At 41.8% G+C, this 22,915-nt stretch overlaps 2 protein-coding genes across 2 annotated transcripts; one reads left to right on the top strand and one right to left on the bottom strand.

Annotated features, from left to right (window-relative positions):
- The first annotated feature begins 256 nt into the window (after window positions 1-256).
- On the top strand, window positions 257-13,852 carry LOC112245884 (neural cell adhesion molecule 1-like). Its single transcript, XM_024414055.2, has 16 exons — window positions 257-418; window positions 2,046-2,117; window positions 2,314-2,508; window positions 3,016-3,153; window positions 3,584-3,724; window positions 3,871-3,988; window positions 4,695-4,849; window positions 8,997-9,139; window positions 9,236-9,407; window positions 9,973-10,140; window positions 10,424-10,543; window positions 10,875-10,910; window positions 11,069-11,196; window positions 11,279-11,444; window positions 12,437-12,641; window positions 13,294-13,852. The coding sequence occupies exons 1-16, from the start codon at window positions 358-360 to the stop codon at window positions 13,331-13,333; spliced, it is 2,058 nt and encodes a 685-aa protein (XP_024269823.1). The 5' UTR covers window positions 257-357; the 3' UTR covers window positions 13,334-13,852.
- LOC112245885 (B-cell receptor CD22) lies at window positions 13,634-22,080 on the bottom strand. Its single transcript, XM_024414057.2, has 9 exons — window positions 21,980-22,080; window positions 19,986-20,053; window positions 19,503-19,898; window positions 19,170-19,409; window positions 15,452-15,724; window positions 15,211-15,301; window positions 14,797-14,848; window positions 14,407-14,534; window positions 13,634-14,200 (listed from the first exon to the last, which is right to left on the bottom strand). Coding segments are annotated over exons 1-9 (1,317 nt in total). The 5' UTR covers window positions 21,982-22,080; the 3' UTR covers window positions 13,634-14,133.
- Between the last annotated feature and the right edge of the window lie 835 nt (window positions 22,081-22,915).

Genomic DNA, 22,915 nt, shown 5'->3' with positions numbered 1-22,915 from the left:
CATCTCGTCCCTGGGGGAGTGCGGAGTTCCTTTTATACGGTGTTTTGGAGGGGAAGGCAGCGGGCTGCGGTGGCGCCTGATAGGGTAGGGAAGGCTACTTTCGAGCATTCGTTTTCCCCGGTGGATGATCTGAATCAAAAATGTTAAGGGATGTGGATAGGCAGCAGGGGAGGGGGGCGTGCAGAGATTTAAGAGATTGTGGGGTCCCTGTCTGTCTCCCTAGTTCTCACCTCTTGCCTATAAAAGCATGAAACACATGTTTCCACCACTGTTGTATTTCGCGCGCAATTGCATGCAGCAGGTGTCAAGGACTACATCGATCCATTCATTGAGGATAGTGACAACGTTGAGGTAGAAATGGCTGAGTCGATGCTCATCTTGAGAATGTGTTCCATAATATTGGTCCTTGGTTTTTCAGGTAAGAATACAAAATCCTAAACACTTCTTCAAGGCTTGAATATTTCTATAAATAATTAATTAGGCCTACTTTTATATTTGTTGGAAGTTGGACTATTTTTTGTTTTTAATTGTATTTATTTGATTATGTATTTGTTTATTTGTTCATTAGTTGTCTATATGGATTTGCCTACAGTTTAAATAATGTAGACATATATAGACAAAAAATGTCACTGTTGGAGTTCATTTCTTTGAATATGTGGTATTTATGCTTCAGCGTAATTACTTTCTTCATTAAAACCCTTGGCAGCAATTTAATTTATCCATATCCAATATATTAATATATATATATTAAAAATTAGTATATCAGAGCTGGTATAGCTTATATCTGATGATCTATCACTGCTACAAATGTAGGATCTTAATTTGATCAACCTGATGCAGGAGAACTTTCCTGTGATGTAGGACATTTAAAACTTGGTGTGTGTTTAAAAAAGCTTCTGAAGTTTGTAATTTCCACTTTGAAATTTCAGACTTGATTTCCCTTAAGATACATTTATCAACCCCCACAAAAATGTAAATTCATTATAATCTACATAATAATGCACATTTCTTGTTGCTGCAGGATTATTTTCCTGCTGTAGCAAACTGGCTCAAATTAAGATCCTACATCTGTATGGTTCTCCTCATAGGGAACATGGTTCACAGTTTGTGTTCTGTCATTAGATGCACTGAACTTGATTGTCTTACTTGTCATTGACATGTTTTTTAATCTTATCTAAAGGATTCAGAGCTAACTAAAGTGAACATTTTCCTTGCCAATTTTCCCTACATGTACAATATATACAGCTCTTTCAACACATTCCACATGTACACGAATGTGGCACTACAACTATACAGTATCCCGAATGCTAGGACATAGGAGAGAATACTGAGATTGGTCATCTCATATGTTAAAAAAATAGAATAAAGAGAGAGAATAAAAATCTATCTCTACTGAGTTTCATCAGTGTGAGGTGTACCCAGAGCAATGTCCAAGCTCAACTGTTCCTGAGGCTGAATTGTAATAGCAGATAAATGCTTTCTGAATCCACGCCAGCCCATAATTTGGCAGTGCTCTTTAAAATGCAGAAAAAGAGATGCCAACTAACTACTTTTATTATAATTCCACGACATCTAAAGTTATCCTAATGAACCCAGCTGTGATTGTTAAGGCTATATCTTCCCTCTGCTGTAATTTAGTTTTGGCTCCAAGAGCCCCCCGACCTTGTTTTACACCCAAATTGATGATAGGGGAAAGGAAAGCAAATGGTTGGAAATCTATCCAACCATTTCACTTTTCAGTGGCCAACAGACAAAGGACAGAAAGAAAGTAAGTTATGAGGGGAAGGAGATGTGGCCATATAAGAGAATTGGGGCGCAGACATAGAGCCTGTCTCTTCCACAGCCATGCAGCCTGTCTCTGCTTCAGTACAGGAAGGAATAGTGTGCTGCTCATGTATTCTTAGTCAATTCGATAGGCAGCCCAAATGTTTGGCTCTAGGTTCTCCATTTCAATAATTATTCCAGAATATAGAAGTTTCAAGTGGTGTTACTGTTAGGTGCCTGAAAGGTTGTTCTAATATTGCTCTTCTTCCTCACTGTGTCAGAGGCCAAAATGGAAATCATCACCAGCAAACCAGATGTGTTGCTGGGTGAGAATGCCATGCTCCTCTGCAAAGGTTGGTACAATGTTCTGGCATTTCCATAAGAGCAACATCTTACCATGGTTGAACAAATACAATATAATGCAGAAAATGTAAAGGGTAGAGTGTCTTCTGCATATTGAAGTACACTGGCATATGCAGTTTATGAATTTATATATCCTTAACAAAATATGAATATATGATACACACAATTACACATAAACCCTCTTAGCTGGTGGGGAAGGAGACATCACCTGGCAGAAAGATGGAGAGGATGCTGAAGATGACCAGGTTGAGAAAGTGGATGAAACATCGTCAAAACTGTTCATCAGGAATGCCAAGATAGAGGATGCAGGACGGTACACATGCCTCTGTGAATTTGACACAGGCCACAGAGATTATGTATCTTATGCCATCTTTGTCTACGGTAAGATGTTTCAAGTAAAACTTTTCACCTGGATAATATGACCAAGAGTCAGTGTTGAAGGGTATTTCTCGTATTGTTTGAGTATTGAGCTAATTAGTTTTGTCTTGCAAGATCAAAGACACCACATAGCTCATATCCCTGTCACACACACACACACACACACGTTTGTTTAAGTATCCTTGTTTTCCCTGACCCCTAACCCTAACCCTTAACCCTTAACCCTAACCTTAACCCCAAACCCCCAACTCAATTCCTAACCCGAAACCTAACCCCTAAGACTAAAATAGCCTTTTTCCTTGTGGGGAACGGTGAAATGTTCCTTAATCCTAACCTTAACCCCAAACCTCAAACCCCCAACCCATAACCCTATTTCTAACCCTAAACCCAAAGCCTGAAAAATCATTTTTCCTTGTGGGGACCAGTGAAATTTTCCTTGAAGATAGGAAAACCAAACACACACACACAATGACCCTTTCACACTCTCCATCCCTCTCTCAACTCACCCAGAGCCGCCATCCTTTGGGCAAACACCGACCAACCATGAGTTCCTGGAGGGTCAAGATGTGGTCATCACCTGCGTGGTCACTGGCAAGCCGGCGGTGGAAGTCAACTGGGAGAGGGACCATCAGAAACTGCACTCTGACGGTAGGAGGGGTACCCTCGCTTCTGATTGTTCATGTGGTATGGGGGTCTCTTAGCTTCCTAGCTCCTCACACTAACTGCTGCCTGCCTGCCTGTGACCGATGGAGAGGTGGCGGTGGTGAACATGCGGTTGAGTGGCAGAAGGGGTCACGTAGCTCATAGGCTAATCCAATTTGCCATCAAATCGAGGGATGTTTTCAAGACTCTTCCCCCGGGAAACATCTGATTCAATCTGTCTTCTTTTTCCAGAGGGACAAAACACACTGAAAATAACCATCATACAATCCCTGACCCTGTTTCATGTGCACGTCACCATTGACAACCTTAGAGAGCGTGATTGCTTTTTGAAGCTTGGTTATATTGATGATTAAGCAGACAGAACGTGTTCCTGACGCTGATCTTTCTTTTCCCTGTTGCTGTCTTTTGCTCCCAGCAGGTCGGATCACAAGATTGAAAGACAACTCCCTACAGATCAACAACATCAGCAGGAAGGATCGCGGATCATATACCTGTGAGGCTAAAATCAAGGACCGGCCCATTTTCAAAAAGCACGTCATCTCCATCTTCGTCAACGGTGGGGTTACTCAAAGTAAAGGAGGGAATAAGGGATATTTTAGGATCTTTATTTCGTACAAACTCTGTATAGACCAGAGGATGTGTTGTGGTGTGTGTTGTTGTTGACTATAATAAATAATGTCTCCTCTGACCCTCCTGCTGTAGTTCCTCCCACAGTGAAGATCCATGAGGAGGTGAAGAAAGTCATGGCCGGACCAGAGACCAATGTCTCCCTCAGCTGCCTAGTCGAGGGAGTCCCCCAACCGAACATCATCTGGACAATGTGAGTGAGTGTGAGTGTGTGTGTGTGTGTGGGCGTGTGTGTGTGTGTGGGCGTGTGTGTGCTTCCTTGCACTGATGTGCATGTGTGTAAAGCCAGAGTTTCCTGCTTGAAACCTTTTGCAGTAACACAGAGAGTGTTACGTAGGCCTCTTGGAGGAGGGAACGCAACACCCTGCTACACTCCACTCCCAGTGGAGTGAAAGAGGCATGTAATTGTAGATGCGGGTAAGGATGACAGAGGCAGAGAATATTACCGTTTACAGGGAATTTATTTCCTTAACACGGTAATGTGGGGAAAAGGGTCTGGATGGAACCAAAGCTAAGAAAGTTAAAGTTAAAGAGTCCCCTCTCCTACCTTACCTGCCTACCCACTGCTTATGTTACGATAAGCGAAGGGGGGAACCCAAGAGCGGACTCAGCAGAGGAAACCGGGATGAATGTACAAAATGTTTATTGAACACAGCCAATGGGGAGTGCAGAACCGGGACAGCTCAGATGAGTGGCAATAACCAGGAGTGTAGAGTGAGGTTGTAGTCGGCATTTATGTCATTTATGTCTCAGTGCACCGCTAATATGGCGTGCCATCCTGTCGGTGTGGATGACTGTGTGTCTCTCTTCCTGTCTGCTTCCTTATCAGCAGCGTGCTAATGTTCTGTAGCACCAGGCCTCACTTCTGTCTGTCTGTCTGTTGGCGCTTCCCTCCTCAGCCCAGACTCTTCAGATGAGTCCCGCTACAAGTACAACTCGGACAAGAGCGAGCTCATTATCTCGTCCGTTGTCAGGAGCGACTACGGAGAGTACATCTGCACGGCCAAGAATAAGATCGCAGAGAGCAGTGCCATGATCATGCTGGATGTCTCAGGTGTGGTTTGTTAGAGAACATCAGCAAACACACTCCTCCTGGAAACAAACAGCTTTAGCTTTGTAAGACCAAGCTTTCTCCAAAATAACAGTATTTGAATACTTCCTTCCAGATGTTTATGTTCCTGATATACAGAGATATCATGGAGAATTTGATTCTGTGTAAGCAACCATTTTCTGTCAGACAGCCTAGTGAGCCTGAGCCAACAGAAGCTGTTTCAGAAAACAAACCATTTGATCCCATTCAAACCCATTACCTGTGTAACATTTTCAACCAGGGAAAAGTAGCAGTTTGTGTCTCCCATCAGAGAATTTAAAAAATGTAATCTTCAGGTGTTTTCAGAAAGATTCATGAACAGAATGGGTACCTTTGAGGAAAATGGGGAAGGTTCATGCTTTTTCAATTTCAGCCAAGTTGAAGGTTTAGTAAAAAAAAATTCAAATCTATTTCTGGGGGCCATGTAATTTGTAATTGATGAAATTCAAATATTTCTTTGTGTTTTAAAATTAGTTGCTTAGAAGGCTATATATCGATGTGTGCCTGATGCCACCCCTCATCTCTGATTCTCCACTGGTCACACAATATCAGGTGTGCCTATAAGCTATTTAGTGTGGTCTCAATCAAATGATCCATAGCCTATAGGCTATAGGCTATAGGCTATGAAATGCAGGCTTGCAGAAGCACAGAGCAAAGTTATATTTCTAAGATAGCTGCTGGGATGGTGTAAATAAAACTAGACTGCATTACACTCTGTAATGGATATTCCAACCCTGAGCTCTGGCCTGCTCTGCTCTTGCTGATCAAAACCTTTTTCGTGTCCCTCCTAACCAATGGCTGTGCTGTGTAGGCCTAAGGTGGCAGTTCAGGGGGAGAGTCAAAGTTGTTGAGTAGGCCTTGTGTGCAGTCCAGCCTATAGACTAGGTCAAAATAAGCCATATTTGAGTAACTTACGTTGTGGTGCTAAAACTTGAAGCAGGAGCTGCGGTACAATCGGAAATGGACAGCTTATGGTGCTGGTAGTAGGCACTGTCTTCATTTTAATTAGACTTTACTAACAACAAGAAGGCTTTGTGTTGGAGCATATTTCTTCCTATTTAAGAAATAAGAGGTAGGCCTACCTGTTTGACAGACAGAATAGGCTGCTATATCCATATATGTGTCAGTCAATTCCTCCACCCACCATGTACTCTTTAAACAGCCTACCTCCATGTCAGTGAAGGGCTGTTAAGTTAAAACCAAGATTCAAATTGAAGGGGTATGAGAGAGTATGCCCTAAGCCTACCTTTTATTAAAGAAAATGGCAAAAATCACAGGCCTACCCCTTGTTAGCTTAAGATTTTGAAGAAAATAAAACAGATCCTATTATGTAAAGGGATCTACACTAAATGTACAAAACACCTCCTCTTTTGATGACATAGACTGACCAGGTTAATCCAGGTGAACACTATGATCCCTTATTGATGTCACCTGTTATTCAATCAGTGTAGATGAAGGGGAGAATACAGGTTAAAGAAGGATTTTTAAGCCTTGAGACAATTGAAATGTGTATTATGTGTGCCATTCAGAACTTTAATGGGAAAGACAAAAGATTTAAGTGCCTTTGAACAGGGTATTGTAGTAGATGCCAGGTGCACCTTTATGAGTCTGTCTAGAACTGCAATGCTGTTGGGTTTTTCAAGCTCAATAGTTTCCCATGTGTATCGAGAATGGTCCACCAACCAAATGACATCCAGCCAACTTGACACAACTGTGGGAAGCATTGGAGTTCGACACCTTGTAGTCCATGCCCTGACAAATTGAGGGCGTGGTGCAAAAGGTGGTGCAACTCAGTATTAGGAAAGCGTTATAACAATGCAATGGTCCACGATGCTTTATGCTAGAAACAAGCTGTGAAATAACTGGGAAAGCGTGACCCAGATGCATATGGGGATATCATTGTTTAGTTTCTTCGACATTCAGAGGCTCAGCTACAACCTTCTATAGCCAAGGACACCTGACTTTGCTTGGGAAGTCATCTAAACGCAACATGTAAAGTGTATTTCATGAGCTAAAATAGAAGATCCCAGAAATGTTCCATTCACACAGAAAGCTTATTTCTCTTATATGTTGTGCACAAATTTGTTTGCATCCCTGTTAATGAGCATTTCTCCTTTGCCAAAATATTCCATCCACCTGACAGGTGTGGCATATCAAGAAGCTGATTAAACAGCATGATCATTAAACAGGTGCAACTTGTGCTGGGGACAATAAAGACTAACTCTAAAATGTGCAGTTTTGTCACACAACACAATGCCACAGATGTTTCAAGTTTTGAGGGAGTGTACACTTGGCATGCTGACTGTATGAATGTCCAACAGAGCTGTTGCTAGAGAATTGAACGTTAATTTCTCTACCATAAGCCGCCTCGAATGTCATTTTAGAGAATTTGGCAGTACATCCAACCGGCCTCATAACTGCACACCATGTGTAACCACGCCAGCCCAGGACCTCCACATCCGGCTTCTTCACCTGTGAGATAGTCTAAGGAGGGGAAGGGTTGGTGCTGAGGAGTATTTCTGTCTTTAATAATGCCATTTTGTGGGGAAAAACAAATTCTGATTTAGTGGGCCTAGCTCCCCAGTGGGTGGACCTGGCTCCCAAGTGGGTGGGCCTATTCCCTCCCAGGCCAACCCATGGCTGCTCCCCTGCAACGTCATATGAAATCCATAGATTAGGGCCTAATTTATTTATTTCAATTGACTGATTTCCTTCTATGAACTGTAACTCAGTAAAATTGTTGCATGTTGCGTTTATATTTTTGTTCACATACTTCTTCTTCTTGATTAATCTATTCACGTTTTGTGCCATAGAAGATGGTTAAACCCGGACAGCTTTTAGGGAAACACTTGTGACCTTCTCTCATTGGGTTAAGCCATTGAAGAAGAGTAGCCAGTAGTTAAAGCTTACATTTTTCTGTGTCGGTAGGCCTATTCTGTCTGGGGCGGAAAAGTAGGCCTAACTTCAAGATTACTCATGATGTAGAATATTTAATTATTTACAAACAGGGAGAGTTTCATTTAAAACAAGACACACTGATTTGGCATTAGAGAAATATGATAAGATGAACACATAGGAACAACTCTCTGTCCATTCTTAGCCTATAAATTTGGTAGTTTGTGTGTTATTAAAAAATATTCTACTAATATGTAAAATTACTTAGAATTGCATGAAAGGTTTATAGAAGGCTATTTTTTCTCGTACCTGCAAATATGATTATAGATTTATGTAATGCTTTTACTATAAAGGAAATCTTTCCACCTTTACTCTTGTCCACGGTGGTCTGCGAACCCACAAACGTCTGGCCCGGGCCGCAGCCCTGTGTGCGATCAAAATTCATGTGCTGCCATGTATGGCTTACAGGACAAATAACAGTTTCTAAAACTTCATATCTAAGGCTCTGGTTTGTCCAAGAAGTCAGGGTAAATGTTAGACATGTTCTCTGCTATCCACTTTATGTTGTAATTATTATTTTGGTTAAAGGGGAGGGTCACTTTTTTCAAGCGTTCAGGGAGGGTTTAGGTAAAACATTCCAAGACAGTCGTGAAGAGGGCACGACAAAACCTTTTCTCCCCCAGGAGACTGAAAAGATTTGGCATGGGTCCCCAGATCCTCAAAAGGTATCAAGGCACAAGGCGAGACCCAGATGCAGACACAGGAGGAAGATGGTTGGAGTCTTACAATGTTTAATAATCCAAAGGGGTAGGCAAGAGAATGGTCGTGGACAGGCAAAAAGGTCAAAACCAGATCAGAGTCCAGGAGGTACAGAGTGGCAGACAGGCTCGTGGTCAAGACAGGTGGGTACAGAGTCCAGAAACAGGCAAGGGTCAAAACTGGGAGGACTAGAAAAAGGGGAATAGCAAAAGGAGTACGGGAAAAACACACTGTTGACTTGACTAAACATACAAGACGAACTGGCACAGAAAGACAGGAAACACAGGAATAAATACCCTGGGGAAAATAAGCGACACCTGGAGGGGGTGAAGACAATCACAAGGACAGGTGAAACAGATCAGGGCATGACAGTACCCCCCTGTTATCTATTATAATTTGTTTATTGTTACACAAAGCACTCAGTTTGTCCTGTCTCAGGTTCTGTGCGTGTTTACAGAGCATCCTGTAGCAGTGCTGAGCCAGGAGAAGATGAAGGTGGAGCCAGGCCAGACTCTCTCGGTGTCCTGTAACGTCTCAGGACACCCTATGCCCGCGCTGCAGTGGGTCAGGAAGACCAACAATGACCACCTGCTAACAGTGGTAAGACAGACGATACATTCACACAGTGGCATTAATTACTACAAATATTGGGGGAGAATCAGGCAGAGAATTGTATTGTTATATTTCTCTCCTCAGAGTTCCTGTCTGGTTGTGTTTGTGTGGATACAGGACACTGGTGGAGGTCGAGTGAGAATGGAGGATGGCTATGTCCTGGTCGTTGACAATGTGACGTCCTCAGATGGAGGGCTGTACAGCTGTATGGCTATCAGTCCTGCTGGCAACGCCTCCACAGACTTCAGCCTGCAGAGTAAGACCACCCTTGACCTTCCTATTCTGTTGTGATAGTACTTAGCGCTAACACAACATTCCACTGGACACAGATGTCAGCTCAACGTGAATTCAATGTGAAATCATCAAAAATGTCATCAAGTTATTGGGTTTAGGTTAAAAGTCGGGTGAAAAAAATCTGAAATTCACTTACGTTGATAAATTTTTTCAAATCCAATCAGTTTTCCCACGATGATTCAATGTCATCGCATACATTTTTTGGGTTTAAATGACATGGAAACAATGTTGATTCAATCGGTTTTTACCTTTCTATAAACTGACAAGCAGCCACAAACCACTATAAAATTCTAAAACAACTAAAAACATTGGGAGATTTTAGCTGAAGTGTAGGTACTCGATTTACATTTGCAGTGTTCACCGTTTTTTGTTTCCAACAGCAATGTTCTTATTCTTTCATCTCTGACATGCTCATTCCCTCTTCACCTCTCTGTCTTTGAACTGCTCTTCATCTCCGTCCTTTCTCCCTATTTCCCTCTCCTTTCTCCCTCTCATTATCCATCTTTCTCTCATTACTCCTCCCCCAGCTTGGCCAGGCAAAGCATCCCAGGTAAGTGGCACCCCAGGGCCCACATCGGTCCACTTCACCCTGGGGGCTTCCCTGGTGGACGGGGGCTCTCCCATCACCCACTTCACCCTCCAGTGGAAGACAGGACGTGAGAACAATTGGCAGGAGAGAGTCATCCAGTCCACAGGTAAATACCTGGCTCTCAGTGACCAACCTATTTCATGAAATACTGTAGATGATGTTTGAGACAGTTAGGATGAAGCCAATGAATACGCTGAGGACTAGAAGTCGTATCTGAACACTGATTTCCCTAAAACCAGGGGAGGCCTCTGATGACCATTTTAGTGATATGACTAGTTATGAGTAGTTTTATTAGTTTGAGTATATATATATATATATATATATATATATATATATAAATACATAAAAGTGATATGTGTGTGTTCATGCACTCTGTTGTGTGTGTGCAGACCCCCTGGTTATCACAGATCTGATTCCCTACACCTCCTACTCTGTCCGGTTTGCCCCTCGGAACCACCTGGGTCAGGGTGGCTTCTCAGACGAGCTCACAGTCCGCACACAGGGCATACGTGAGTGTCACCCTCCTCTTCCTCCTCTCTCTCTCCTCACTCCCAATCGCATCATATCTAGGCAAATGCAGTATAGTTATTATTAAATGTCACCAACTATCATTGTTCAAACTGCATTACTTGTCTTAACAAGCTATATCCATATTGCCTACTGTTTTGAGTGTCTGTCTATACTGGCTGGAAGAAATGTTCATCTGCCATCATTCACTCATTCCACTGTCACATGATCATCCACATGACAACCACACCTGCTCGCTGACGGCCATTCATGCTCCATTATTTCCCCGCTCCTGATGACATCATCCCATTCCATCGGCATTCGGCCCCGCAGGAGGTGAAGTACTGACACGTGTTGTGAAACTGAAAAGTCAGTTTTTCATGGATAACCAACCTCCCTGACATGACAGTAGATTTTACTACAACAGTTTCACACACTGTGTAGTTATAAGCTGGCTGATGCATGAACACCCCTGACCTCTGTACCTACTGTACCAACACACTGCCTCTACCTGCCTCCCTCCCCAGGGGAACCAGACAGCCCGATCCTGGTGGCCAGCGAGGGGAGGTTTGAGGGCAATATGTTCTCAATCCCTTTAACACAGTTGGACTGCGGAGGCTCCCCCATTATCCACTACATTGTCCGTTACAGAGTGGTGAGTATGCATGCGACAAAAGATCAAGACATTACAGAGTGTGCAAGACCTTACACCCCCCCCCCCTCTGTCTTTCTCTTAGAATAAGATGGATGAGGACTGGAGGGTGAAGGACCTGCCATCCAACTCGACAGTGATCAACCTCCATGACCTGCAGTGTAAATCAGACTACCACATGGAGGTGCTAGCCGTCAACTCCTACGGCTCCTCCAGCCCAGCCAAGCTGAACTTCAATGTCCCACAACCTGGTAAGCTGCTATAACATACTGTAGTAGTGAAATAAAGCTTGAAACGTTCTGAGAGGAGGGACAAATACTGGATTGAGCAGAGTAGGGTAGTGCTGCCACCACCTTTTGATTAACCGGTTTGTCTGAGTGAAGGAAACACCAGAACTCAACAACAATATAGAAAACAATTATATATTTTATAAAACATTTAAATTCGTAAAACAGCGTGGATTATCTCAGAGAGACGCCCTACTATATTTCTGCGGTCTATGCAACTGAGCCTGAGTAGGAAGAAGAAAACTGTGGTGTAAGGCACACATAGGCTATGAGCTTAATTACACACTAGGAGGTGACACTGCATACAAAGGTGGAAACATGCAGTTACACGACAAACTGGACATCAAATACTCTTAAAGCATGCGACTTCACTGCAGACAGGTGCTTGGACCAATACAAACAGTCAAAAGACCCACATGATAGTGATGAAGGCACAAAGAGGACCCAGCCCTCTTAAGCTACAATAACTGTTCTGTCCTCCCTTCATAACCCACCCTGTAATTTAAAAAGCTACTCCTAACAACTAAACACATTTACCAGGACTCTGCACATAGAATAGGACACGGACTTGACACTAAACATTTAAAACATTTAAAAACATTTAGCTTGTCTAGCTGACGAGACGCTCCCGTGGGGTCTGAGCGTGTGCACCCTTTCTGCGCTCTCACTTTATAATAGTTTTTCCAGAGTCCCGGGCAGAGCTGGAAAACAGGCACAGGTGCCAGCAATTAGTTCATTATTTGGTGATGGCATTCCTTATGAGCTGTTTCACAGCTTTACCACGGTCACATTCTGGAAAACGGACTATTGCCCAATAGAGAGGAAAATATCTCTGAAATAAAACAGTTACAGAACAGAGCAGCCAGAGCAGGATAAATTGTTTTACTAAGTTTAAATATGATTCTCTTCCTCTCTCTCTCTCCCTCCCTTTCATCCCCTCCCTTCTTCCCCTTCAGTAGCCAAGATGAATAAGGGTGGGATGGCGAAAGGGGCTGTGGCAAGCATTGTCATGCTCATCTTTTTGGTGCTACTGATTGCTGTGGACGCCACCTGTTGCTATACCAACCGCTGCGGCATGCTGATGTTCCTGGCTGTCAAGCTGTTTGGGCAGAAGGTCCCTGGGATGAAGACTGTGGAGGAGGGTGACGGCACCTGTAATGGGTAACACTGTTCTCTAGCCTACTGTCTGCCTGTTCCTCAATGTAACATATTCAGTTGTAGTGTGGTTATGTATGTTTCTCTATATGACCACTCCTGAGCCTCAGTTTATGTGTGTCCTTCAATGCAGAGACTTGAAGTTGAATAGGCTAGGAACACCGAGGGATAGCATCCCAAAACTGCAGACACAAAATAGAGCAAATAATGGGTTGCAGGTGGAGGTCACGGGCGACAAAGCACCCCTCACTAAATTTGAGTAGGTGGCCGATGACGATGTCAGAGGGGTGGACACAGCCCACCCTCCCCTAAACGGGCTGTGATCCATAAAAAATGTCAAAAAGAGGCACCTCCACACTTATAAGTCAGCAGGTGTGTTTGATCACGGACTAATTAAATTATAACTAATATACCCATGTGCAAAGTGACACCCTTAGCCATTTTTTGATACCCATTTTAATTGTTAGGGAGCCACCACCCACTTGCCGCTGCTAGAGTCTTTCATGACGAACACGGGAATGAATAGGCTTATTAGTCTTATTTTCCTGTATTTGCATGTGCATATTTAGTTACTGAGCTAATGACTCATTAAATATTTACATGGCTAGTTGTATTGAGTTGTATTTTATTTCTAACCTGACCTATGATTTCTTATCAGGAAAACGTCCCCCATTGGAGATCCTGCCACAGAGGTCTGAGTTACTGAACAGGAAGTGACATCCTAGTATCTGAAGAATGGAACTAGTAAATGCCAAAGTAGAAAGGAGGAAGTATTGTGAGTTGGGGGTCTTAGTTAAACATTTTTGGAGAGTTCCCAGGACAGTCCAAGTTGAGAAAGGATAAGGATTCGGAAAGTTATCTGAATTGTAAAGTCTAACATCAACAGATGGTTGTAATTTCATCCAGCCCTGTGTGTTAAGTGTTTCAGTACCTTCTTGTTATATTTCAGTACATTAAGGCGGCTGTAATTTGTCAGGGAGACCTTCGTAGTTCATTAATTTAATCATAACTCATTATTTATTGAAGTTTATATTCACTTTAATCTGCAAACAATCTGTAAGTGACATATCATTATTTGATAAGGACAGTTTATCCTAACATATTAACATGTTTCCACATTGAATATACAGCATAATCACGTTAACAAATAACGACGTGTCAAAATTACATCTCTTCAAGTGTTGTAATCATGAGAAATATACAGAGCTCATATATTACAGAGCAATATGATATGCTTATTTTTAATAATCTGTTGTTAAATGGAATACCCTGTGTGCTCATGTAATCATTTTATGTTTGTATTTGTATAATTATCCACTTTTTTTACTGTTTTTTTGTATATTGTACACTGTACATTGTTTGTACATACACATACAGTATAACAGCTTGTATTTTGCTATTTAAAATATGTTACTTAACATACTTTTTTTCATTCACTTTTCTTGAGTTTACCATACTGTAGGCCTTGAGGTCTAGATATCAAAGTTCTCTGACCACCTCAGTGTGTTTGCAGTTGTCTGTAGATAACTGCATCGTCATCTTCTGCCTTGTTATTCCGCTGCATCCTTTTAAAGGGAACAGGTTTTAGTGCAGATCTATATTTGTATTTACCTAGTAGTTATTACTATATTACAGATACTACGTAATGTAAGCCTGTTGTTGCATTGTTGGGGACACGTTTTTTTGCAAGTTATTATGCAATGGTTTTGATACACATTATTTTCCTTGTGCAATTTACTTTGAGTGTCTCACTCACTCTGTGTTTATTTACCTGGGTGAAGGAGCAGGCCTGATATTGAGCTCTGCGTAGTTCATGTCATCAGGATCAGTGATCGGCTTGGCTGACCATTTCACGTTTTCATAGATGTCCTCTGGTCTAGACAAGGTTGCTTTCTGTAACTAACAGTCAGAATACAGTCAAAATACTGAGCACTGGCCCCAGGCATAGAATGACTCTCTTTCTACTCATTGGCATATTTTAATGAACTCAAAGGTCAATGGGATTGATTTCCACATTTACATACAAGCTGTTTTTTATTTAAGAAAAACAGAACAATAAATTCCATGTGTAAGGTTTGTTTCGCAATGACAACATAGCCCATTTGCAATGACAACCACAGTAAGGCCACTGTTCGTACTTTACTTTCCTCTGATCACCTACTTGGGGGAATGGTTTGGTTGGAAGCTTCTTCTCGGCCGTATTCAACTTCCGTCTGTGGATGATACAACAAAGTGAGAATTCAGCCATAAAGGGCAACTAAATAGCCTGTCATGCTTTTCAGTAACTTTCCACTGTGGGCCAACCAAACCAACAGTTGGTGGTTGTCGATGCCAGTATGATAAATCATTTCGAAAGAACATTGGAAAAAAGAAGTTGTGAAAGTTTCAGTTGTGACATGATTACGACATCAAGCCTGTAGACAGTGTATTTTCATTTGTGTACACAGCTGAAGAGGGAGGGGAATGGGGCGAATATAATTCTATATATTTCTAAAGAAGAGATAGGGGAGAGAGGACCCTTCGGTGCACTATAATATATGTTTAGTACTTTATAAGACATTTTCAAACCACTCACCTTTTTATGTAAATGAAGAGCACCACAATCACTGCTGTGACAAGGAAGAGAGCCCCAAATGCTGCCAGGACCATCAGTAAATGGGCTGATTCTGGAACACAAGAGAAAATACACTATTAAACCTGATAAGATCATATACTGTAACTTCATATCCCTCTCGGCATGCCTTTGTTTTGTTGAGATACACAGGGCAGACATCACAACAGCGTGACATACAAGAAGTGCAGAAGTGTTGCAGTACCTTTAACTTTCACCTCATGTTCTGTAGAGTTCTGTGATCCAACGGCATTCTGGGCCATACAGAAGTACAGTCCACTGTCATCAGAATCTATTTCGTGGAAGGTGTGTTCTTTCCCCATCCCTAATCTTAGTGAAGTTAGCGTTCCTGTCCTCTGAAACCAGGTGTAGGTCTCTGCTGCAGGGTTGGCGTTATTGCTGCAGGTCAGAGTCAGACGACTGCCTTTCACTACCTCGGGGCTCGGGCTGACCTTAACAGAAACGTTCCTTGGAGCATCTGGAAGCAGACGTACAGAAAACAACAATGTATTGTGTGTATTCATTTGACTGTAAAGTCACCCCCCTTGGCGTTTCTCCTATTTTGTTGCATTGCAACCTGTAATTTAAATGGATTTTTATTTGGATTTCACGTAATGGACATGCACAAAATAGTCCAAATTGGTGAAAGTGAAATGAAAAAATAACTTGTTTTAAAAAATTCTAAAAAATTAAAAACAGAAAAGTGGTGTGTGCATATGTATTCGCCCACTTTGCTATGAAGCCCCTAAATAAGATCTGGTGCAACCAATTACCTTCAGAAGTCACATAATTAGTTAAATAAAGTCCACCTGTGTGCAATCTAAGTGTCACATGATCTGTCACATGATCTCAGTATACAGTTGAAGTCGGAAGTTTACATACACTTAGGTTGGAGTCATTAAAACTTGTTTTTCAACCACTCCACAAATTTCTTGTTAACAAACTATAGTTTTAGCAAGTCGGTTAGGACATCTACTTTGTGCATGACACAAGTAATTTTTCCAACAATTGTTTACAGACAGATTATTTCACTTATAATTCACTGTATCATAATTCCAGTGGGTCAGAAGTTTACATACACTAAATTGACTGTGCCTTTAAACAGCTTGGAAAAATCCAGAAAATTATGTCATGGCATTAGAAGATTCTGATAGGCTAATTGACATAATTTGAGTCAATTGGAGGTGTACCTGTAGATGAATTTCAAGGCCTACCTTCAAACTCAGTGTCTCTCTGCTTGACATCATGGGAAAATGGAAAAAAATCAGCCAAGACCTCAGAAAAAAATTGTAGACCTCCACAAGTCTGGTTCATCCTTGGGAGCAATTTCCAAATGCCTGAAGGTACCACTTTCATCCGTACAAACAATAGTACACAAGTATAAACTCCATGGGACAACACAGCCATCATACCGCTCAGGAAGGAGATGCGTTCTGTCTCCTAGAGATGAACGTACTTTGGTGCGAAAAATGCAAATCAATCCCAGAACAACAGCAAAGGCCCTTGTGAAGATTGCGTAGGAAACAGGTACAAAAGTATCTATATCCACAGGAAAACAAGTCCTATATTGACATACCCTGAAAGGAAGGAAGGAAGAAGCCACTGCTCCAAAAACACCATAAAAAAGCCTGACTATGGTTTGCAACTGTACATGGGGACAAAGATTGTACTTTCTGGAGAAATGTCCTCTGGTCTAATGAAACAAAAATAGAACTGTTTGGAGGAAGAAGCTGAAGAACACCATCCCAACTGTGAAGCACGGGGGTGGCAGCATCATGTTGTAGGGGTCTTTTGCTGCAGGAGGGACTGGTGCACTCCACAAAATAGATGGCGTCATGAGAAAGGAAAATTATGGGAATTTATTGAAGCAACATCTCAAGACATCAGTCAGGAAGTTAAAGTTTGGTCGCAAATGGGTCTTCCAAATGGACAATGACCTCAAGCATACTTCCAAAGTTGTGGAAAAATGGCTTTAAGGACAACAAAGTGAAGGTATTGGAGTGGTCATCACAAAACCTTGACCTCAATCCTATCAAAAATTTGTGGGCAGAACTGAAAAACCGTGTGCAAGCAAGGAGGCCTACAAATCAGACTCAGTTACACCAGCTCTGTCAGGAGGAATGGGCCAAAATTCACCCAACTTATTGTGGGAAGCTTGTGGAAGGCTACCCAAAACGTTTCACCCAAGTTAAACAAGTTAAAGGCAATGCTAACAAATATTAATTGAGAGTATGTAAACTTCTGACCCACTGGGAATGTGATGAAAGAAATAAAAGCTGAAATAAATAATTCTCTCTACTATTATTCTGACTTTTCACATTCTTAAAATAAAGTGATGATCCTAACTGACTTAAGACAGGGCATTTTTATTAGGATTAAATGTCAGGAAATGTGAAAAACTGAGTTTAAATGTATTTGGCTAAGGTGTATGTTAACTTCCAACTTCAACTGTATATACTGTACAGCTGTTCTGAAAGGCCCCAGAGTCTGCAACACCACTAAGCAAGGGGCACAACCAAGCAAGCGACACCATGAAGACCAAGGAGCTCTCCAAACTGGTCAGGGACAAAGTTGTGGAGAAGTAGAGATCAGGGTTGGGTTATAAAAAAAATCTGAAACTTTGAACATCCAACGGAGCACCATTAAATCCATTATTAAAAAATGGAAAGAATATGGCACCACAATTAACCTGCCAAGAGTGGGCCGCCCACCAAAACTCACAGACCAGGCAAGGAGGGCATTAATCAGAGAGGCAACAAAGAGACCAATGATAACCCTGAAGGAGCTGCAAACTCCACTGCAGAGATTGAAGTATCTGTCCATAGGACCATGTTAAGCCGTACACACCACAGAGCTGGGCTTTACGGAAGAGTGGCCAGAAAAAAGCCATTGCTTAAAGAGAAAAATAAGCAAACATGTTTGGTGTTTGCCAAAAGGCATGTGGGAGACTCCCCAAACAAGAAGGTACTCTGGTCAGATGAGACTAAATTGAGCTTTTTGGCCATCAAGGAAAACGCTATGTCTGGCGGCGCAAACCCAACACCTCTCATCACCCCGGTGGCAGCATCATACTGTGGGGATGTTTTTCATCTGCAGGGTCTGGGAAACTGGGCAGAATTGAAAGAATGACGGATGGCGCTAAATACTTGAGACCTGTTTCAGTCTTCCAGAGATTTGAGACTGGGACGGAGGTTCACCTTCCAGCAGGACAATGACACTAAGCATACTGCTAAAGTAACACTCAAGTGATTTAAGGGGAAACATTTAAATGTCTTGGAATGGCCTAGTCAAAGCCCAGACCTCAATCCAATTGAGAATCTGTGGTATGACTTAAAGATTGCTGTACACCAGCGGAACCCATTCAACTAATAAATCAAGATACAGTGGAAGAACAGAGTTTTATGACCAAGACAATAACTGCACACTGAAACTCAACAATGTGACTGGAGCAGTTTTGCCTTGAAGAATGGGGCCAAAATCCCAGTGGCTAGATTTGCCAAGCTTATAGAGACATACCCCAAGAGACTTGCAGCTGTAATTGCTGCTAAAGGTGACTCTACAAAGTATTGACTTTGGGGGAGTGAATAGTTATACACGCTCAAGTTCTGATTTTTGTGTCTTTTTTCTTGTTTGTTTCACAATAAAGAATATTTTTCATCTTCAAAGTGTAAATCAAATGATAGAAACCCCCCCAAAATCAATTTTTATTCCAAATTGTAAGGCAACAAAATTGGAAAAATGCCAATCGGGGTGAATACTTTCGCAAGCCACTGTATGTTTGTAGTACTGCATTTATACATTAATACAGACAATGAACAAAGCCATCTAAAATGTCCATTGGCCACTGTGAAGAGAAAACAACCCACTGAAGATAACTGACTACATCATAAATCGCATCAAACCAACATTTATTGCTGACTTACATCTCACATCCAGCAGTATTGGTGTAGATGTGCCTTGTCCCAGACCACAGGAGTAGCTCCCAGTGTCATTAGGGGAAAGTGGACCTAGGGGATACTGCCCACCAGAGACACCAGGAAGTGGGCGGCCATCTTTAAACCAGAGGAACTCCATTTGAGGAGGGTTACAGTTGGAGGTGCAGGCCAAGGTGACGTTGTCTCGCTCCTTAACGGGGCCATTTTCATTTAACTTTAGGGATAAGACTGACATAAAGAAGATACATGTATAACAAATATAGGACATGTTGAAGGGTTAATGACTTTGGTATGATGACATGTACACAAATCTAGATTTACCTGATATATTCAGGTCCACACCCAACGATCCTGTAAATCCCTGAGGGGTCTGAGGATGTTTATTTGCCTCAAATCTGAAGAAGAATCTGCCACTGTCATCTTCAGTCACATTGTTGAGTTTCAGTGTGCAGTTATTGTCTTGGTCATAAAACTCTGTTCTTCCACTGTATCTTGATTTATTAGTCAGTCCAGATGTGTTAAACACTCCATCTCCTTGCTGTGAGCCATCTAGTTTTGTATCGCCTCTCGGAGTGAACCATATCTTTCTTCCAACTTTTTTGTCAGCTGGGTAGCTGTATATACAGTCAAATACCACTGATGAGCCTTTTGATGCACAGATAACGGTAATCGTGACCCTGTCACGGTACCGGACAGACCAGGTGCGTGCCAGTGTGCCTGAAAACAGCGATTGAAACATCAATACATTGATTTATTCATTTTCCACTGATGGATATAATTAACTGAAACAAAGATAAAACGTACCTGGCAGGGAGAGTAGAGTTAACAGAGATAACTGTAGAATGCATTGACAGTGCATAGTGGCTTTAGCCCTGTAGGAAAGAGAGTGGTATTCCAGAAAATATATAATCAATACAATCTTTGATTCAAGAACGTAGTACCAACAGCTGTGTGTTATCTGACCAGCAGTGGCCGGGAAAATTCTTCTTATTGAAGACTGGGTGGTTGTGGAGAAGTACTGATGTCATCATAAAACTTACTGTCACATACTTCTGCTTTGTAGAGAGAAAACAAAGTCACAACAATACCACAATACCATTTTGCAATAACACCCACTGGGCAAAAACTGGTTGAATCAACATTGTTCCATGTCATTTCAACCCCCCCAAAATCTATGTTATGACATTGAATCAACGTGAAAAACTGATTGGATTTGCAATCCAATAGTGGAGTAGAGTGTGACTGTTTGAGGTTGTGGACAGGTGTCTTTTATACTGATAACAAGTTCAAACAGGTGCCATTAATACAGGTAACGAGTGGAGGACAGAGGAGCCTCTTAAAGAAGAAGTTACAGGTCTGTGAGAGACAGAAATCGTGCTTGTTTGTAGGTGACCAAATACTTATTTTCCACCATAATTTGCAAATAAATTCATTAAAAATCCTACAATGTGATTTTCTGGATTTTTTTCTTCTCATTTTGTCTGTCATAGGTGAAGTGTACCTATGATGAAAATTACAAGCCTCTCTCCTCTTTTTAAGTGGGAGAACTTGCACAATTGGTGGCTGACTAAATACTTTTTTGCCCCACTGTATATGGAGGATACTGGTCAACAGAACACAAACAGCAGAGGGGCTAATGACCTTGGAGATGGGGAAAGGGCTGATAAACCAGGGGGAGAGTTTGTGTGATTCCAACCGTAGGGGCAGATCCTGGGTGGACGGCCATACCTTCTGCCGAGACGATACCGGGGAGCCAGGGTCCGGTGATCCGCTTGTCATCAATACCTGGAGGGGGTCTTGAGAAGGGCCGACCGGGTTCTCTTCCAGGTACGATGACAGTGGCGTGGCAGAGCAAGGAAGGGTGTTGTTGGCGTATTCGACCCACACTAGTTACTGGCTCCAGGTGGTGGGGTTGGGAGAGACCAAACAGTGCAGAGTCGTCTCCAGGTCTTGGTTGGCTCGCTCCGACTTTCTGTTGGACTGGGGTGGAAACCGGAGGACAGGCTGGCCGACGACCCAATGAGTGAGCAGAATTCCTTCCAGAAGGGTAGCTTGGGGAGCGGAATGAAGCGGGCGGCTTTGGAAAACCGATCCACTGCGGTCAGGATGGCGGTGTTGCCATCAGACTGGAGAGACCCGCAACTATCTGTCACTTCCGTAGGTTCCTTCCTCAGTTGGTATTGTTCCTGTGTTCATGCCTTATCGCCACTGTTATGCTGTCTCATTTCATGTTTGTTATTTTATTAAATGTTTCACCTGCACCTGCTTCTCGACTTCCAGCGTCTCCATTACAGGCTTTTTCCTTATAAACAATACTTTTAAAAGAAATTGGTAATAAACATGTTTCATACAATTTATCTCAATATATATAAAATAAAAACATTTTAATTGATTTATTTAACCAGGTTTGTCACAATTAGATTTTGTAAGAGAGACCTGGTAAATAATATTGCCAAGCATAACGGTAATATAGCAGCATAATGTACTGTAACTAGTGTGGGTAGTTGTTACATAGTATAGTAGTACATAGTACATAGTATCAACTGTTATACCTCTTATAAGGCATGTAAACCATGTAATTATTATATAGTTTTTAGCATCACTGTGTAGTGATATAAATAGTAATTTGTTCTTAATTGACTTGGCCGGTTAAATAAAGGTAAAATAAAAATGAAATACAAATTGCGGCCATATAAAATAACAATGTACTTTCAAATTATTCAAATTATCATGTGCTTTTAATGTATTGTTTTAAGGCAATATTTAAACATGGATTAGAAGAAGTACTCGTTACTTACATATGGATGTTTTAAGTGTATGTCAACAGAACATGGCTTAAGTGAACGTCAATAGGAGACGGGCGAGGAGAGCTTACACAAATAAAACCAACCATGGAAACCATTACAGAAACATTGTTATTGAAACAGGATATGAGAGCCACATCCCAGTTAACAAAGAAAACAATATTTATTTACTGTCAGCTCAATCGAGAATAGGGTGACAGTGTTCTGAACAAGAACCCTGGACCCTTATGAGGATTTTGGGGGTGTGACGAGAGGGGTGAGGTGAGGATTTGTTTATCTTATCTTAAATACACATCATGTCATGGGCGCGTTTGTATAGTTTAAGGAGGAAGTGAGTATGTGAAATGCATTACAGAGCTGCCAACATGCTTATAACCAATGTGGCACTGCAGCTTACAAACAAAACACTCGTCCTGCTTAGTTTCTTTGACACTTTAACACGATGGGCACAGGCGGGCCTCATCCCTGTCATCAATGTAAGTAAAGGGCAAATGATTAATATGCATGTATGGTTTCACATTCTAGCTCTGAGGGTGATGTGTCAGAGGGCACCTTTTTGAACTGCTATCACTAGGGTTGTATGTCATTCTTTACAATGCAAATTCCTCCCATACAATTAAAAATTCCTATTAGTAACCTTTTCCTGGTGGGTCAATGTACGGATCTAGAAAACGAATATACTTAAGGTGGGGATGGAGGAGTACTATAGGTGTGTTGTATTTGTACAAGTACCTTCTGTGGGTGGCTCAAGGTTAGTTGAGCATGTCTTGTTACAACTTGTAACAACTATTTGTTGATGTGCTTGTTGAACAGTTGCTTTTCAAAATGCCTGTGTTGCGGCAACGGTAAATAGTTAATGTAATGAACTGTCTCACAGAGTGACTCAAGTAATGAAATTTGAAATATTTCTGTAATATGCCCCAGACGTTA

The sequence above is a fragment of the Oncorhynchus tshawytscha genome, linkage group LG23 (assembly GCF_018296145.1).
Source record: "Oncorhynchus tshawytscha isolate Ot180627B linkage group LG23, Otsh_v2.0, whole genome shotgun sequence".
Taxonomy (NCBI): domain Eukaryota; kingdom Metazoa; phylum Chordata; class Actinopteri; order Salmoniformes; family Salmonidae; genus Oncorhynchus; species Oncorhynchus tshawytscha.
Note: the sequence above shows the minus strand (reverse complement) of the source record. Positions and strands in the feature narration are given on the sequence as shown.

Excerpts from the sequence above, each read along its gene's own strand:
- LOC112245884 (XM_024414055.2), top strand. The coding sequence starts at position 358 with ATGGCTGAGTCGATGCTCATCTTGAGAATGTGTTCCATAATATTGGTC. Across the intron at positions 419-2,045 it reads ATTGGTCCTTGGTTTTTCAG|AGGCCAAAATGGAAATCATC; the intron begins GTAAGAATACAA and ends TCACTGTGTCAG. Across the intron at positions 11,197-11,278 it reads ACATTGTCCGTTACAGAGTG|AATAAGATGGATGAGGACTG; the intron begins GTGAGTATGCAT and ends TCTTTCTCTTAG.
- LOC112245885 (XM_024414057.2), bottom strand. Across the intron at positions 14,849-15,210 it reads CTCTTCATTTACATAAAAAG|ACGGAAGTTGAATACGGCCG; the intron begins GTGAGTGGTTTG and ends TATCATCCACAG. Across the intron at positions 14,201-14,406 it reads AGGCCTGCTCCTTCACCCAG|GATGCAGCGGAATAACAAGG; the intron begins GTAAATAAACAC and ends TCCCTTTAAAAG.